The 19205-nt window shown below is 49.5% G+C and overlaps 1 protein-coding gene across 4 annotated transcripts in view; it reads left to right on the top strand.

Moving 5' to 3' along the window:
* The first annotated feature begins 561 nt into the window (after nucleotides 1–561).
* The window catches only part of LOC142684109 (histone H3-like centromeric protein A), a 92860-nt gene continuing 74216 nt past the window's right edge, over nucleotides 562–19205 (top strand). For 2 of the 4 annotated variants that reach the window (XM_075847503.1, XM_075847502.1), the window contains exon 1: nucleotides 710–772. Coding sequence is in view for 2 of the 4 variants with exons in the window: in XM_075847505.1 (XP_075703620.1) it covers nucleotides 6384–6468; nucleotides 8165–8301; nucleotides 8370–8447; nucleotides 8757–8888 (432 nt within the window). In the remaining 2 variants the exon portion in view is untranslated. Of the gene's footprint in view, nucleotides 773–6366; nucleotides 6469–8164; nucleotides 8302–8369; nucleotides 8448–8756; nucleotides 9379–19205 lie in introns of those variants that run through there. The other 2 variants (XM_075847505.1, XM_075847504.1) reach the window with 2 other exon arrangements.

Genomic DNA, 19205 nt, shown 5'->3' with positions numbered 1-19205 from the left:
TACATATTGTCGGCAGCACATCCCCTGTTTGTACGCTGTGGACAACGACGATTTTTTGGGACGCATAAAAAATGTGATCAGCTGACCAATGAGTGCAGTTTATCGTCTGATCGTCGCTGCCTGTGATCGAAAACAAGCGCTCGTATGATTATCGGCATTGGTAAAGGGGTCTTAATGTCAATAAAAGGTTTTTTTTTTTATATCACAACGTTTCTAAGCATTTTCTATAGAACTTGATAGAAACCCATCGAGCCTAAAATAGACCCATCCTGGAACCCAGGGGTATAAACAGGCTTTTCTTTACAGCCCGAGGTCTTGATGACGTCATTGAGACCGCGCGGTGATCGTGTATTATAATTATTATAGATTGTGGGAGATGAAACATCAGGATATAGTTTTGTTGGCTTTAGCGATGGTTTGAACATTTGGTGTACTTCTTCTATTAGCCACAAGGGGGCGATACATAACCTGGAAGAACGCAGTGCGGGAGCCTTTTGGTTTTTCTTGGCTTTTATATTGTGGGGCTATTATATAATCTATACCAGTGGTTCCCAACCGGGGTGCCGAGAGCTGTTCAGGGGTGCCGCGGCTCATCCACGGCAACAAAAAAAATAAAAAAATTTTTTGTTTACATTTTTTTTATTTATTTTTGCTACAAGCTCCGCCCCCGACGTTGTAGCAGACGTGACGCGCGGACGTCTGTTACAAGCACCGCCCACCGCTTCCCACTAGAAGCCTGACGGAGGGAGAGGAGCCATTAACACTGGGCAGGGTAAGTGGGTTTTCTTTACTTTCTTAGCAGTTGTGTGAGAAATGGAGCCAGGGGAATGTGGGTAGTTGTAGTTCTCTCCTCTTATACCTCCTCCCTGTAATGTCCTCTGATATCCCATAATAACGTCCTGGACATGCTGGGAGTTGTAGTCCTCTCCTCTTCTACCTCCTCCCTGTAATGTCCTCTGATATCCCATAATAACATCCTGGACATGCTGGGAGTTGTAGTCCTCTCCTCTTCTACCTCCTCCCTGTAATGTCCTCTGATATCCCATAATAACGTCCTGGACATGCTGGGAGTTGTAGTCCTCTCCTCTTCTACCTCCTCCCTGTAATGTCCTCTGATATCCCATAATAACAGCCTGGACATGCTAGGAGTTGTAGTTCTCTCCTCTTATACCTCCTCCCTGTAATGTCCTCTGATATCCCATACTAAGTCTGGACATGCTAGGAGTTGTAGTCCTCTCCTCTTATACCTCCTCCCTGTAATGTCCTCTGATATCCCATAATAACAGTCTGGACATGCTGGGAGTTGTAGTCCTCTCCTCTTATACCTCCTCCCTGTAATGTCCTCTGATATCCCATAATAACAGTCTGGACATGCTGGGAGTTGTAGTTCTCTCCTCTTATACCTCCTCCCTGTAATGTCCTCTGATATACCATAATAACAGTCTGGACATGCTGGGAGTTGTAGTCCTCTTCTCTTATACCTCCTCCCTGTAATGTCCTCTGATATACCATAATAACAGCCTGGACATGCTAGGAGTTGTAGTTCTCTTCTCTTATACCTCCTCCCTGTAATGTCCTCTGATATCCCATAATAACAGTCTGGACATGCTGGGAGTTGTAGTCCTCTTCTCTTATACCTCCTCCCTATAATGTCCTCTGATATCCCATACTAAGTCTGGACATGCTGGGAGTTGTAGTCCTCTCCTCTTATACCTCCTCCTGTAAACTTTCTCTGATATCACATAACATCCTGGACATGCTGGGAGTTGTTGTTCTTATACCTCCTTATTTATTCCTTCCCCAGGGGTAATCACACTTTCTGTCTGTGATGGTCCCTTTACTAGAGGGGCAGATGGTTATTTTATCGGGGGGCGGGGGGACTGAGGCTGATGGTGGCTTTACTGGAGGGGGCTGATGGTCATTTTACTGGGGGGACGGAGGCTGATGGTGGCTTTACTGAGGGGTCATTATAATGTGAGTGGGGGGCTGACGGTCATTACTGGGAGTGGGGGGCTGACGGTCATTACTGGGAGTGGGGGGCTGACGGTCATTACTGGGAGTGGGGGGCTGACGTCATTACTGGGAGTGGGGGGGCTGACGTCATTACTGGGAGTGGGGGGGCTGACGTCATTACTGGGAGTGGGGAGCTGACGGTCATTACTGTGAGTGGGGGGCTGACGGTCATTACTGTGAGTGGGGGGGCTGACGGTCATTACTGGGAGTGGGGGGCTGACGGTCATTACTGGGTGTGGGGGGCTGACGGTCATTACTGTGAGTGGGGGGCTGACGGTCATTACTGGGAGTGGGGGGGCTGACGGTCATTACTGGGAGTGGGGGGGCTGACGGTCATTACTGTGAGTGGGGGGGCTGACGGTCATTACTGTGAGTGGGGGGCTGACGGTCATTACTGTGAGTGGGGGGGCTGACGGTCATTACTGTGAGTGGGGGGGCTGACGGTCATTACTGTGAGTGGGGGGCTGACGGTCATTACTGTGAGTGGGGGGGCTGACGGTCATTACTGTGAGTGGGGGGGCTGACGGTCATTACTGTGAGTGGGGGGGCTGACGGTCATTACTGTGAGTGGGGGGCTGACGGTCATTACTGGGAGTGGGGGGCTGACGGTCATTACTGTAAGTGGGGGGCTGACGGTCATTACTGTGAGTGGGGGGGCTGACGGTCATTACTGGGAGTGGGGGGCTGACGGTCATTACTGTGAGTGGGGGGCTAACGGTCATTACTGTGAGTGGGGGGGCTGACGGTTATTACTGTGAGTGGGGGGGCTGACGGTCATTACTGTGAGTGGGGGGGCTGACGGTCATTACTGTGAGTGGGGGGGCTGACGGTCATTACTGTGAGTGGGGGGGCTGACGGTCATTACTGTGAGTGGGGGGCTGACGGTAATTACTGTGAGTGGGGGGCTGACGGTCATTACTGTGAGTGGGGGGCTGACGGTCATTACTGGGAGTGGGGGGCTGACGGTCATTACTGGGAGTGGGGGGCTGACGGTCATTACTGTGTGTGCGGGGGCTGACGGTCATTACTGTGAGTGGGGGGGCTGACGGTCATTACTGGGAGTGGGGGGGCTGACGGTCATTACTGTGAGTGGGGGGCTGACGGTCATTACTGTGAGTGGGGGGCTGACGGTCATTACTGTGAGTGGGGGGCTGACGGTCATTACTGTGTGTGCGGGGGCTGACGGTCATTACTGTGAGTGGGGGGCTGACGGTCATTACTGTGTGTGCGGGGGCTGACGGTCAGTACTGTGAGTGGGGGGGCTGACGGTCATTACTGTGTGTGCGGGGGCTGACGGTCAGTACTGTGAGTGGGGGGCTGACGGTCATTACTGTGAGTGGGGGGCTGACGGTCATTACTGTGTGTGCGGGGGCTGACGGTCAGTACTGTGAGTGGGGGGGCTGACGGTCATTACTGTGTGTGCGGGGGCTGACGGTCAGTACTGTGAGTGGGGGGCTGACGGTCATTACTGGGAGTGGGGGGCTGACGGTCATTACTGGGAGTGGGGGGCTGACGGTCAGTACTGTGAGTGGGGGGCTGACGGTCATTACTGTGTGTGGGGGGCTGACGGTCATTACTGTGTGTGCGGGGCTGACGGTCATTACTGGGAGTGGGGGGCTGACGGTCATTACTGTGAGTGGGGGGCTGACGGTCATTACTGGGAGTGGGGGGCTGACGGTCATTACTGGGAGTGGGGGGCTGACGGTCATTACTGTGAGTGGGGGGCTGACGGTCATTACTGGGAGTGGGGGCTGACGGTCATTACTGTGAGTGGGGGGCTGACGGTCATTACTGGGAGTGGGGGGCTGACGGTCATTACTGTGAGTGGGGGGCTGACGGTCATTACTGTGAGTGGGGGGCTGACGGTCATTACTGTGAGTGCGGGGGCTGACGGTCATTACTGTGAGTGGGGGGCTGACGGTCATTACTGGGAGTGGGGGCTGACGGTCATTACTGGGAGTGGGGGGCTGACGGTCAGTACTGTGTGTGGGGGGCTGACGGTCATTACTGGGAGTGGGGGCTGACGGTAATTACTGGGAGTGGGGGGCTGACGGTCATTACTGGGAGTGGGGGGCTGACGGTCATTACTGTGAGTGGGGGGCTGACGGTCATTACTGTGAGTGGGGGGCTGACGGTCATTACTGTGAGTGGGGGGCTGACGGTCATTACTGGGAGTGGGGGGCTGACGGTAATTACTGGGAGTGGGGGGCTGACGGTCATTACTGGGAGTGGGGGCTGACGGTCATTACTGTGAGTGCGGGGCTGACGGTCATTACTGTGAGTGGGGGGCTGACGGTCATTACTGTGAGTGGGGGGCTGACGGTCATTACTGGGAGTGGGGGGCTGACGGTCATTACTGGGAGTGGGGGGCTGACGGTCATTACTGGGAGTGGGGGGCTGACGGTCATTACTGTGAGTGGGGGGCTGACGGTCATTACTGTGAGTGGGGGGCTGACGGTCATTACTGTGAGTGGGGGGCTGACGGTCTTCAAGTGGTTTCCGCCTCTGACCTCCCATTGAAATTAATAGGAGGCAGAAAAAACCTGCGGCGCTCGTTTGGTGCTTTTTTGTCTGCGGTTTTTGCATTCGCTTCAACGGCTTAAAAAAAATGTGGGAAAAAAATAAATAAAAAAAAGTCAAACAGCGCTGTCAATTAAAAATCTGCCTCAAAATTCGTAAATGAATTTCGAGGCAGACTTTTTGTTTCTGCCTTACAAAAAAACGTTGTGTGAACATAACCTAAGAGTGTACTGCTTGTTTTTCGCCACTTTTTGTCGTTTTGTAAACAATTTTTGGTAGGGGTGCCCTGAGAATTATTTTTTTTCCCTGGGGTGCCTCGAGCCTGAAAAGGTTGGGAAACTCTGATGTATACAGTCGTCCTGGTGTATCTGGCAGTTTTCTAGAGTTCAGTGTATAATCATTGATAGATACGGTGACGCTGACATCACGCCGGGCAGCACGTGCGTCCTCATGAATTATACAGGATACAGACAATATTATTAAAGAGGAGCCGTCACTTCTCCTGACGTGTCTGTAAGGCTCTGTTCACACGCAGTGAGCAAAAACGTCTGAAAATACGGAGCTGTTTTCAGGCGAAAACAGCTCCTGATTTTCAGATGTTTTTTTAACCACTCGCGTTTTTCGCTGCGTTTTTTACAGCCGTTTTTGGAGCTGTTTTCACGAGTCTATGAGAAAACGGCTCCAAAAACGTCCCAAAAAGTGTCCTGCACTTCTTTTGACGAGCCGTCATTTTGCGCGCCGTATTTTGACAGCGACACGTAAATTTAAGGCTCGTGCGAACAGAACATCGTAATTCCCATTGAAAGCAATGGGCAGATGTTTGTAGGCGTATTAGGGGCGTTTTTTCAGCCGTAATTCGAGGCGTAAAATGCCAGAATTAGGTCTGAAACCACTGCGTGTGAACATACCCTTATAGTAAATACCTGTATTCCCCATGAAATAACTATTCTGGAGCGTATTTTCTCAGATCTCTGGCTTGTGCCATTCCTCTGTGGTTCCTCCTAGAAATGTATGTATTAATAGATAACCTGGTGTTGCCATTCTCCTCATCAAAGGTCGTGTCCCTACAGTCTCTCTGTCAGCACTGATTGGACGTTGTCAGTTTGTGTAGGGACACACCCCCAACTGGTAACACACAGCTGTCAATTCTTACATTTCCAGGAGGAATAACAGAAACGGCACAAAGCAGAGAGTCCTAAGAAAAGTTGCGCACTCGACTGAATGTTTCTTCTCCTCGTCTATTGTGTGTGTTGATTTTATACATTTTCGCTGCTGCGTGTCTAGAGATCATATGGATTATTAGATGTTTTATTTCTGTATATTTGTACTGCATTGTTGCAGCTCATCGTCCTCCAGCTGCGGCCTTTCATTTCCATGACGACTGCTCCACTTTTCCTTTGCTCCAGTTTTAAATTTCCCACCTTTGTCTGGATTACGGATTCTCTGTAAGGTTCTGTGCACACGACCTATTTTCAGGCGTTTTACGCCTCGAATCACGCCTGAAAAGACGGCTCCATTACGTCTGCAAACATCTGCCCATTGCTTGCGGGATCTGCTGCGGGTAGCTCTTCTGTTGCCGCATTATTAAATAGATCATTGATGTCGCTGTTCTGGTAATTGATGCCACGAGGATCTATTGTATGCATTGATGCAGCGTGCGTTAATTACTGACATCCGGCAATCTCATATCTTCACCGTCAATGTCATCACTTTCTTGTCACTTGCATTGGTGGCATCAGTCAGTATAAAACCGCTCAGTTTATCCTACGTCACCTGTCATTCTGCTGAATTGTCACCGTCTCTTATCTGCTTAACTGATTGTATGACTCTCAGCAGCGTTTTACATCATCATGAAACCACCCCAGAAAAGCTCGTCCCGCAGGAAGTCGGCGCAGCCGCAGAAGAAACCTGCAGCTCCTCCTCAATCTCCGCCAAGTAAGAGAAAGTTGCACCTTGATCATCTTCTCACTCTCATTATATATTTTATTTTAAAAATGAATCCCAGATAACCTCGGGTCGTGTAATACTAGATTGTAATCCGTTTCTCAGCTTTATATCTTAGAGGGTTCGTTTCTATGCAGGTAAAAATCTGTTACTTACCGAAATTTCTGTAGCACAAGGCCGCCACTAGGGGGAGCAAACTGAGGACTGATTTATATAGGCACAACAGGAGCTGTATGCATGTGCACAATCGTCTCCCCCTAGTGGTGGTTGCAGGAAGCACGTTACTATATGGCTCTGGGAAGGGAATCTGAGAACACAGCTCACACCCATGAAGATATATTATGAAATGAGGGATCTAAGAATTTCCAACCTGCAGTCCGACCGCTCTATTCATTCCCTATGGGATCGACGGAAATAGTCAAGTTTGACTGCTCCTTGCCCAATTATGCACTCTGCCGTGAGCGGCTCCGCGCAGGCAGGCGCGATGTTGTGACGTCAATTTCTGAGCCTTTTTTCTACTCCGTTTATGCAGCGTGTGGATGAGACGTGTTTTATATCATCCACTTTGCTGCTACTGTATTATGCTGCCGATTTTTCCGCATTATAATACAGGTATACGCCGTATTTACGCAATGTGTGAACTGACTCTAACCCCTCCACCCACCCCCCCGCCAGTCCCCGCAAAAATGTTCTTGCATCAAACCGGTCCTCGGTGCAAAATAGGTTGGGGACCACTGCCATAGAGAATGACTTGAGTGACCACCACTCTGGGACCCGCACTCTTGTTAACAACCCGCAGCGATCCGGCATTTATCACCTATCTTGTGGATAGGTGAAAAATTATTTTCGTGGTACAACCCCTTTAATCAGGTATCAATGGGACTTGATGGACCCCAAATTATCAGTCATAGAAAAGTATCTAAAATTTGAACGTCCACATTTATATCTTTTTAGGTCCAACATTCTGTGCTGATTAATTTCTTAATGTCGTTTTACAGCAGTGTGAGCACAGTTTTCTGAAACGGAGCTCTAAATCTCCTGCGTAGACAGTTACATGGTATAATTTTGTCTCCCTGCAGCCACCACTAGAGGGAGCTCACTGCATACTGTTTTGTTACCAAGTTCAATGTACAACCATATACAATGAGCTCCCTCTAGTGGTGGCTGCAGGTAGCATGTTATGTTTTAAATCTGTTTACCTGATGTTCCTTGGGGGACATTAAGGTAATAGGCCATGTTCACACAGGGCAGATACGCGGCGTAAAAGTACACAGCGTATTGGCCCTGGGCACCGGAGGTAATTCTGGCTGAAAAACTGCAGTTTTTCGGCTGGAATGTCCATAGAAGGTAGAAAAAAAACCCATACTTACCCGTAGCCATGGTGACGTGTCCCTCTGATGTTCTGCAGCAGTCATATGGGATGAGACATCATCCCTGGAGGCCGGGTTGAACGCAGGAGCAGAGAGATCTGGGTAAGTTTGGCGGGTTTTTTTCGGCTGCGTCTGGATGAGATTTGTTTGAATCTCCTCCACTCTTCTGCTTCTGTATTACGCTGTGGAGTTTCCGCAATGAAATCCGTTGCAGAAAATCCGCTGTGTTTACGCTACGTGTGAACCCGGCCAGACAGTGAATTTCCATGTAGCGGGAGATTCATTTTCAGCTATGATTATGGATTTCTTTCTTACAGGTAGAGGGGAAACAAGTCACAGACCGAGCACACAACGAAGAAGACGCTACCGCCCAGGAGCCCGTGCGCTGATGGAAATAAGAAAGTACCAAAAATCAACCAATCTGCTCATTCAGAAAACCCCGTTTTTCCGCCTGGTGAGTGGATGTGTCCTCTGCGGCTGCTCCTCTTTATTGTCAGTGATATTCCCCTTTTATTCTTGCAGGTGAGAGAGATCTGCCTGAAGTATTCCCGCGGCGTGTTTTACTACTGGCAAAGCACCGCACTTATGGCGCTACAAGAGGTCAGTATCTCATACAATGCACTGTCCATGTAACGCATGGGTCAACCAGAGAGGGAGCTGCTCTTTGCAGTGGTTCACTACTCAGCCCCCGCCCCCTCTAACACATCCATATGCCCTAGCGGGACATTTGCAGAGGGGTTGTGATGCATTGTGGGAGTTCCAGAGGCCAGACCCCCCCCCCCCCCCCCCACCATCACTCTAGCTAACAGCTCATAAAAGTGAAATCTGATCAGTCCTTCGAGCTGTGTAGTAAATTATACCGGGAGTGCTGTCACTTTAAGAGGGACTAATGCTCTTCTGTATCCACAGTCAGCTGAGGACTTCCTCGTGAGTCTCTTTGAAGATTCTTACCTCTTCAGTCACCAGGCCAATAGGGGCACTCTCTTTGTGAAGGACATGCAGCTCGCACGGAGAATCCGAGGCATCCCGTATGAACTGTGATAACGCTGCCGTTTTATCTCTCAAGATTTGATGAAGAATGATCACGTGTAAATAGTTTTATATTAATGGAGAAAATCTATTGGGAAATACAAGTTTTACCATTGCATAAAAGATCCAGTTTGGAAGAGTAAACCGGCTTTAGCGCCCCCTCCTGACACTGGTTACAGTGGAGTTTTTTTCTTTGTTTTATCTGTTCATGGGAAAGTTGTTACAACCAATATGGCTGCCGCTGCAGTTTGCAGGGTGGTAGTGCAGTCGTTTTTCTGTCCAGCTATGTAATGGGTTATAGGGGTCCAGGATGTAGCACAGAAAATGACCACAAGGCGGCACTGCTGGACAAAACCGCTAACAAAGACGCTGGACACAACCGCTAATGAAACCTGATCTGGCCGACCTTCTAATTGTTCTGCTGAGTTTATGATCCGCTTCCTGTTTTTATTCTGTGAAGATTTGTTAATTTTTTCAAATAAAAAAAAAATGTATATTATAACTTTGATCTTCATCATTTTAGACTAATCTTCATAAGGGCTTGGATATGATCAATGACTCCAGCTTCGCTGTAGTTCAATACTCTTGCTCTGTCCCACCCCCATTCTTTACACTGCAGCTATGCTTGTTCAGAGTGTTTGCTGTGTGGGTGGGTGTGTGGGTTGGGTCCAGAATTATTTGGGCAGTGACACAATCTTCATGATTTGGGTTTTGCTGCCACCACATTGGATTTGAAATGAAACAACTGAGATGCAATTGAAGTTGAAGCTTTCAGGTTTATTTCAAGGGGTTAAACAAAAATCTCCTGTGAAAAGTTTAGGAATTGCCACCATTTTTCTACACAACCTCCTCATTTCAGGTGATCAAAAGTGATTGGACAAATTAACATTACCATAAATGTTTTTTTTAATACTTTGTAGAGAATCCTTTGCAGGCAATGATGGCCTGAAGTCTGGAACCCATGGACATCACCAGACGCTGGGTTTCCTACTTTGTTTTTTTTGTTTTTTATATTTCAAATTTTTTATTTTCAAGAAAAGAAATGGGGATACAGAAAAAGAAAAGGGGGTGACATGGGTACAGAAAAAGCCCATGAGGGCCGATCATTTCAACCTATATTTCAACAACTATAAGTAAATATGCAATCAAAGTCCTCCCAACATAGTACCATCAATACACTACAAGCATTAGTATAGCAAGACAGGAATACCAGCATTACACCCTCATCCGCCCCTCCATCACCCACATCTCAGTCAATTCTTAGTAACGATTGATTCAAATAGGGAAGTAAACGAAGGGTAGAAGGACAAAAGGAAGGGGGGGGGGGGGGTATAGGGAAAATCTTAAGAGGGAGAAGGGGAGATGTACTCCCCTCACTCTCTCCCCCCCCCCCCACAGCACATCACAGACCACAGGGAACTCAAGAGCTCCCTGGTTCTCCACTAATCAGTTCACCCATGGCCCTCTTGTATCTGCCCGACTTGCAGAAGTCAAACCAATAGAACCAGGTTTTCTGAAACTGCGTTGCTCGTTCGGGTGCGGAATGGAGCAACTCCTCCATTCTCCGAATTTCGTGAATGCGCTCCAGCCATTGTCTAGTCACAGGAGGCTCAGAGGATCTCCAACCCCCGAGAATACAAGCCTTAGCTGCGTTCAGCAAATGTCTCACTAACATCTTCCTGTAGCGCCCCACAGGTATATCGTGGTGGTGCAGCAAAATCCATGCCGGATCATCTCCCAGCGAGATTCCTGTGATCTCCAGAATGATATCTTGAACCTCTGACCAATAGGTGCGAAGGTTCTCACAGCTCCAGAATATATGTAAAAGCGTTCCCTCTTCTCTGCCGCATCGCCAACATAAAGGAGAAACATCCGGGAACATTTTATGTAGCACATGTGGGACTCTGTACCAACGGGATAGTATTTTAAAACTGGTTTCCTGATAGGCGTTACTAATAGACGCCTTATGTGTGAGGAGCATGATCTTTTCCCTTTGCTCTTGTGTTTGGGTATGTTCACACGGCCTATTTACGGACGTAATTCGGGCGTTTTTGCCCCGAATTACGTCTGAAAATAGCGCCTCAATAGCGCTGACAAACATCTGCCCATTGAAAGCAATGGGCAGACGTTTGTCTGTTCACACGAGGCGTATATTTACGCGCCGCTGTCAAATGACGGCGCGTAAATAGACGCCCGCGTCAAAGAAGTGACCTGTCACTTCTTTGGCCGTAATTGGAGCCGTTATTCATTGACTCCAATGAATAGCAGCGCTAATTACGGCTGTAATGGACGCGGCGTACAAGCGCCTGCACATGCCGGTACGGCTGAAATTACGGGGATGTTTTCAGGCTGAAACATACCCGTAATTTCAGCCGTAACGGACACCCTCGTGTGAACATACCCTTAGAGTAATCTGAAGATCTCTTTCCCATTTCGTAATATATGGTGGGATGAAATCCTCAGCAGGAGTGAGCAGCACGCAGTAAAGACTGGACAGGGCCCGTCTCACATGCCCCGTTTGAGAACACAAAGTTTCAAAGGAAGATAGAGCTCGGTCATAGGAAGCCGGTGTAGGCTGTCTTGACAAGTAATGAGTCAATTGTAACGCCTGCCATTGGGACGGGTCCGGGATAACCCTCTGGCTGGGAAAGCTCTTCTCCACGCAGCCAGGGCCGCCATCAGGGGGTATTAGGGGTACTGGTGTGAGGGGCCCGGCCAAACCTAACTGAAAGGGGGCCCGGCAACTGCCGCGACATTCTTTTGGTAGGAAAAAACGGGCCCTTGCAATGGGGCCCATTTTTTTCACCAAAAGAATGTCGTGAGCTGCTGCTGCTGCGGGCCCCCTCCCCATGGGGGGCCGTCAAACCGCCCTCGCGCGACCGATCGCGCGCACAAGGAAACTCCCGCACGTGCGCAGTTGCGAGCGCGCACCCACTAACGCCCGCACTCGAGACCGCACGCACCCGCGAAAGCCCGGAAGTGCGCACCCGCGATCGTCCACGCGCGCACCCACGATCGCCCGCGCGCGCACTAGCGAACGAAGCACGCGCAGCCGCGGTCACACATGGACAAAACTTACCTGGAGCCTGGCTGGAGGTGAAGGACTGGACGTCTGGACCGAAGACCTTGCCTGGAAGACATCGCCGGAAGAGGACTGGAGTGGGAGCAGCTCTTCTGACACGGTGAGTAAATTATCTCAAAGTGCTGTTTATGTATGGCCCTGTTCACACAGTATTTTGCAGGCAAAAAAAAATCTGCCTCAAAATTCCTTAAAGAATTTTGAGGCAGATTTTGACTTGCCCACACTATCTTGCCGCGTTTTTTGCTGCGTTTTTTGCCCGCGCCGATTGAGGACAGCAGACAAAAAACGCAGCGAAAAATGAATTTTCTGCCTCCCATTGATTTCGATGGGAGGTCAGAGGCGGAACCGCGGCAAGAAAGGACTTGCTGCTTTTTCTTTTTTCCGCGACTGGCTGCCATTGATTTCAGATTAAATCAATTGGAGGCGGTTTTGGAAGTTTTTTGGTGCTGATTCTGACGCAGTGTCCGAGTCAATATCAAGGCCCAAAAACTCTGTGAACTGGGCCTTATTGTTAGGGCTTATTCAGACGAACGTGTAATACGTCCGTGCAACGTGCGTGATTTTCACGCGCCTCGCACGGACCTATGTTAGTCTATGGGGCCGTGCAGACCGTCAGTGATTTTCACGCAGCGTGTGTCCGCTGCGTAAAACTCACGACATGTCCTATATTTGTGCGTGGTTTGCGCATCACGCACCCATTGAAGTCAATGGGAGCATGAAAATCACGCCCAGCACTTCCGCAGCAGTATAAACTATGAATGAAAACAGAAAAGCACCACGTGCTACAAACATACAAACAGAGTGTCATAATGATGGCGGCTGCGCAAAACTCACGCAGCCGCGCATCATACGCTGCTGACACACGGCGCTGTTATGGACCTTTTGCATGCCCAAAATGCCACGTTTTTTGCGCGTGCAAAAAGCACACGCTTGTGTGAATCCGGCCTTAGGGTAGGAACACACTAGGCATGAACACTGCAGATTTTATGCAACACATTTTATTGTGGAAAATCTGCAGCGTATTACAGTCGCAGCAGAGTGGATGAGGTTTGAACAAATCTCATTCACACGCTGCAAAAAAAATGGACCTGCCGTGTGGCTTTTGGCTTTTTAAGCCGCAGCATGTCAATGTATTCTGTGGAATCGCTGCTCCTCTGTTGCGGAAATGCTGCGGTTCTGCCGCAAAAAGCACACATGAGAAAAAAAAAAAGGCACTTTTTTAAATTTATAAAAAAGTTTAGACTTGCCCCGGCCGTAGTCCTGGTGACGCGATCCTCTATTCTTAGCGCAGCCCGGCCTCCTGTCATGACGTTTCATCCCATGTGACTGCTGCAGCGGTCACATGGTCTACAGCGTCATCCCAGGAGGCGGGGCTACGTTCAGAAGAGAGAGATGCGTCACCAGGACTACGGCCGGGGCAAGTCTAAACTTTTTTTTCCCTGCAGGATTCCCGCAGCGGACAAGCCTCACGAAACCTGCGCCACTATTTGGTGCGGTTTTGCGGGCAGAATTCCCTTCTGCTACCGGGGCGGATAAGCCGGAATGGTGACGAACGGAAACCATTAGCGATGTTTTCGTCACCAGTGAGATCAATGGTGACGGAAAAATCGCTAATGGTTTCCGTTCGTCACCGTTCCGGCAGGTTTTCGGACGGAATCAATAGCGTAGTCGACTGCGCTAATGGTGACGGAAGCTGTGCTGTCACTTTCACTTTCCGTTGCGGGGTTCACCCGACGGAAACCTCAGACGAAACCCCGGAACGGAAGCGAACGGTGATGTGAACAGGCCCTAACACAAAAGTTTTGTATTTTTTTAAGCTGGTTCACAAAAAAAAATAATTCCAAATTCTACTGGACCAACTGACTATTTAGAGACCGGCAGCAGCTCCAGGAGCGACATCATAAGGGTAGGAACACACTAGGCGGATATGCTGAGTAAAACTCTCGGTAGCCGCAGGGAATTCCGACAGCAAAACCGCACCAAATAGTGGCGCAGGTTTCGTGAGGCTTGTCCGCTGCGGGAATCCTGCAGGGAAAAAAAAGTTTAGACTTGCCCCGGCCGTAGTCCTGGTGACGCATCTCTCTTCTGAACGTAGCCCCGCCTCCTGGGATGACGCTGTAGACCATGTGACCGCTGCAGCAGTCACATGGGATGAAACGTCATGACAGGAGGCCGGGCTGCGCTAAGAATAGAGGATCGCGTCACCAGGACTACGGCCGGGGCAAGTCTAAACTTTTTTATAATTTTAGAAAGTGCCTTTTTTTTTTCTCATGTGTGATTTTTGCGGCAGAACCGCAGCATTTCCGCAACAGAGGAGCGGCGATTCTACAGAATAAATTGACATGCTGCGGCTTAAAAAGCCAAAAGCCGCACTGCAGGTCCATTATTTTTGCAGCGTGTGGATGAGATTTGTTCAAACCTCATCCACTCTGCTGCGACTGTAATACGCTGCAGATTTTCCACAATAAAATGTGTTGCATAAAATCCGCAGTGTTCATGCCTAGTGTGTTCCTACCCTAAGGCCGGATTTACACGAGCGTGTGCTTTTTGCGTGCGCAAAAACGTGGCATTTTGCGCATGCAAAAGGTCCATAACAGCTCCGTGTGGCAGCAGCGTATGATGCGTGGCTGCGCCATCATGACACTCTGTTTGTATGTTTGTAGCACGTGGTGCTTTTCTGTTTTCAGTCATAGTTTATACTGCTGCGGAAGTGCTGGGTGTGATTTTCACGCACCCATTGACTTCAATGGGTGCGTGATGCGCGAACAATGCACAAATATAGGACATGTCATGAGTTTTACGCAGCGGACACACGGACACACGCTGCATGAAACTCACTGACAGTCTGCACGGCCCCGTAGAGTTAGATAGGTCCGTGCGAGGCGCGTGAAAATCACGCACGTTGCACGGATGTATTACACGTTCGTCTGAATAAGCCCTAACAATAAGGCCCAGTTCAGAGTTTTTGGGCCTTGATATTGACTCTGACACTGCATCAGAATCAGCACCAAACAACTTCTAAAACCGCCTCCCATTGATTTAATCTGAAATCAATGGGAGCCAGTCGCGGAAAAAAGAAAAAGCAGCACGTCCTTTCTTGCCGCGGTTCCGCCTCTGACCTCCCATCGAAATCAATGGGAGGCAGAAAATGCATTTTTCCCTAAGTTTTTTGTCTGCTGTCCTCAATCGCCGCGGGCAAAAAACGCGGCAAGATAGTGTGGGCAGGTCAAAATCTGCCTCAAAATTCGGTGCGCGGTTCCAGGCGGTCGCGGGTGCGCATGCGCGGGAGTTTGCGGGTGCGCGCGATCGGTCGCACGGGCGGCAGTGTTTGCCGGCCCCCATGACGACCCCCATGCTACCCAGGGCCGCCATCAGGGGGGGTATTATGGGTACTGATGTGAGAGACCCGGCCAAACCTAATTGAAAGGGGGGCCCGCAGCTCACGACATTCTTTTGGTGAAAAAAACGGGCCCCATTGCAGGGGCCTGTTTTTTTTCTACCAAAGGCAAGTCGCGGCAGTTGCCGGGCCCCCCTTTCAATTAGGTTTGGCCGGGCCTCTCCCATCAGTACCCATAATACCCCCCCTGATGGCGGCCCTGGCTAGCATGATATAGTGCTGGACGGAGTACCTTTAACAGGCGGTGCCACGGTAGGGGGGCCCAGAAAATTTAGCTGTAGGGGGCCCTGAAATTCCTGATGGCGACCCTGCACGCAGCCATGCATTGCCCCTATAAAAATGACTTACTCTAAAATGCCCCTGCTGTACCCATATCTTAAAGGTCTGATCTGACAGACCTGGTGTAATGATAGGGGTAGGGAAACGGACAAGTGAGCCCTAATCTACCCGCCACTCTGTCCCTGCCTACTTGCAACGACCCGCCCTAGGCGACGGGGTACAACTGGGCGGCGGTCCCTACGCTCAGTAAGTGCACAAGACAAACATACAAGGGAATATAAAGCAAAGGGAAAGGGGCAGTTGCCCACGGCAACACCGTGAGCAACAGAGTGGTCAAACGAGCCAAGTCAAACCAGGAGAGCACGAGGTACAAAACGCAGAGCAGAAGAGTCGTCAGAAAGCCAGGGTCAGAATGGAGCAGGATCAAATTGTTCGGAGCTGTAGCTGGGCCAGGAAACCACACGGAAAGAATCACAAGCAAGGAGGAACAGGAAAGGCAGGTATAAATAGACAGAGGGCGGGAGCTAGCTGAGTCTGGCCAAGCTGCTATAGGTTATACGGCCCAATAAACCGGGGAGCAAACTTCTTGGACGGGACCTTAAGACGCAAGTTCCTAGATGATAACCACACCAGATCCCCGACCATAAACAAGGGGTTAGCAGAACGTTTTCTATCAGCCTGAGTTTTTTGTACGCTCTGGGACGCCTCTAGGTTCTTCTGAACCTGGGCCCAGACTGTGCACAGTTCCCGATGAACGACCTCTACCTCGGGATTGTTGGAACTACCAGGTGAAACTGAGGAGAACCGTGGATTAAACCCAAAATTACAGAAAAAGGGGGAGACCCCTGACGAGTTACTGACCCGGTTATTAAGGGAAAATTCAGCGAGGGGAATGAATGAGACCCAATCATATTGACAGTCAGAGATAAAACACCTTAAATATTGTTCGAGAGATTGATTAGTCCTCTCAGTTTGGCCATTGGTTTCAGGATGGAAAGCAGAGGAGAAGGACAGATCAATCTCCAACTTCTTACAGAAGGCTCTCCAAAACAAAGAAACAAATTGTACCCCTCTGTCCGAAACAATATTTACAGGGACCCCATGGAGACGCAGGATGTGTTTGACAAACAAGGTAGCTAACGTCTTGGCGTTGGGTAGTTTCTTGAGGGGCACAAAGTGGCACATCTTACTGAAGCGGTCTACTACCACCCACACCACCGACTTGCCTTGGGATGGAGGCAAATCGGTGATAAAATCCATGGAGATATGTGTCCAAGGTTTCTGGGGAATGGGCAACGAACGTAGTAAGCCCGCTGGTCGGGACCTGGGAGTCTTGGACCTAGCACAAACCTCACAAGCGGCGACGTAGGCCTTAACGTCTTTAGGCAACCCAGGCCACCAATAGTTTCTGGCAATGAGGTGTTTGGTGCCCAGGATGCCTGGATGACCAGATAGTGCGGAGTCATGATTTTCCCTAAGTACCCTTAGCCGGTATTGCAGGGGAACAAACAGCTTGTCCTCAGGAAGGTTCCCGGGAGCTGAACCTTGATCAGCTGCAATTTCAGAGACTAAATCAGAATCAATAGAAGAAATGATTATACCGGGAGGCAAAATACAAGCAGGATCTTCCTCCGAAGGAGGGCTGGCCATGAAGCTACGCGACAGTGCATCGGCCTTAATATTTTTAGACCCAGCCCTATAGGTAACCAAAAAGTTGAATCTGGTAAAAAATAGCGCCGATCGAGCTTGTCTCGGGTTTAGCCTCCGGGCAGATTCTAGGAAAACCAGATTCTTGTGGTCGGTAAGGACCGTTACCTGGTGCCTAGCCCCCTCCAGGAAGTGGCGCCACTCTTCAAATGCCCATTTAATGGCTAAGAGTTCGCGGTTGCCAATATCATAGTTACTCTCAGTGGGCGAAAACTTCCTGGAGAAGTAGGCACAGGGGCGGAGATGGGTGAGGGACCTGGTACCCTGGGACAAGACAGCACCCACACCCACCTCGGATGCGTCAACTTCCACGATAAATGGCTCCATTTGGTTGGGCTGAACCAGCACCGGGGCCGAGATAAAGCACTTCTTAAGGACCTCAAAAGCCTGGACAGCCTCTGGAGACCAGTGGAGGAGATCAGCACCTTTGCGAGTGAGGTCCGTAAGAGGCTTAGCGATGACCGAGAAGTTAGCAATGAATCTCCTGTAATAATTAGCGAACCCCAAAAAACACTGTAGCGCCTTCAGGGAGGCAAGTTGGACCCATTCCGCCACAGCCTGAACCTTGGCGGGGTCCATGCGGAATTCATGAGGAGTGAGGATTTGACCCAAAAATGGTATCTCCTGTACCCCAAATACACATTTTTCGGTTTTTGCAAACAGTTTGTTTTCCCGAAGGACCTGGAGCACCTTCCTGACATGCTCAATGTGGGAGGGCCAGTCCTTGGAAAACACCAGTATGTCATCAAGGTACACTACAAGAAATATCCCCAGGTAATCTCTCAAAATCTCATTTATGAAATTCTGGAAGACCGCCGGCGCATTACACAACCCAAAGGGCATGACGAGGTATTCGAAATGACCTTCGGGCGTGTTAAACACAGTCTTCCACTCATCCCCCTCTTTGATGCGGATAAGATTATACGCCCCCCGTAGATCAAACTTAGAGAACCATTGGGCCCCCTGAACCTGATTAAAGAGATCAGGAATCAAAGGAAGGGGATACTGGTTCCTTACAGTGACCTTATTCAGGTTACGGTAGTCAATGCATGGCCTAAGACCACCATCCTTCTTCCCTACGAAGAAGAAGCCAGCACCTACCGGAGAAGTAGAGGGGCGAATGTAACCCTTGGCCAGGCATTCCTGGATATACTCTCTCATGGCTTCACGTTCGGGACAAGAAAGATTAAATATCCTACCCTTAGGAAGCTTAGCTCCTGGTACCAATTCGATAGCGCAATCGTATTCTCTATGAGGAGGTAACACTTCGGAGGCCTCCTTAGAGAAAACATCAGCAAAGTCCCGAACAAACTCAGGTAGCGTGTTCACCTCCTCAGGGGGAGAAATAGAATTAACAGAAAAATATGACGTACAACATTCATTACCCCATGGTTAGCTCCCCAGTATTCCAGTCAAACGTGGGATTATGCAACTGCAACCAGGGAAGGCCTAAAACCAAATCGGACGATAATCCCTGCATCAACAGTACAGAGCACTGCTCCAAATGCATGGAGCCAACAAGGAGTTCAAAAACAGGGGTATGCTGTGTAAAATAACCATTAGCAAGAGGAGTGGAGTCGATACCCACTACCGGGACAGGTTTAGGCAAATCAATCAAAGGCATAGCAAGAGACATAGCAAATTCCACAGACATGATATTAGCAGAGGACCCTGAATCCACGAAGGCGCTGCCGGTAGCAGACCTACCACCAAAAGAGACCTGAAAGGGAAGCAAGATCTTATTACGTTTCATATTTACGGGAAATACCTGTGCGCCCAAGTGACCTCCCCGATGATCACTTAGGCGCGGAAGTTCTCCGGCTGCATTCTTACGCTTAGGACAGTTGTTCACTTGATGCTTGTC

The sequence above is a fragment of the Rhinoderma darwinii genome (genome assembly GCF_050947455.1).
Source record: "Rhinoderma darwinii isolate aRhiDar2 chromosome 4 unlocalized genomic scaffold, aRhiDar2.hap1 SUPER_4_unloc_7, whole genome shotgun sequence".
In the NCBI taxonomy this organism is placed as follows: Eukaryota; Metazoa; Chordata; class Amphibia; order Anura; family Rhinodermatidae; genus Rhinoderma; species Rhinoderma darwinii.
The sequence above is the reverse complement of the archived record's forward strand: the minus strand, read 5'-3'. Positions and strand labels throughout refer to the sequence as shown.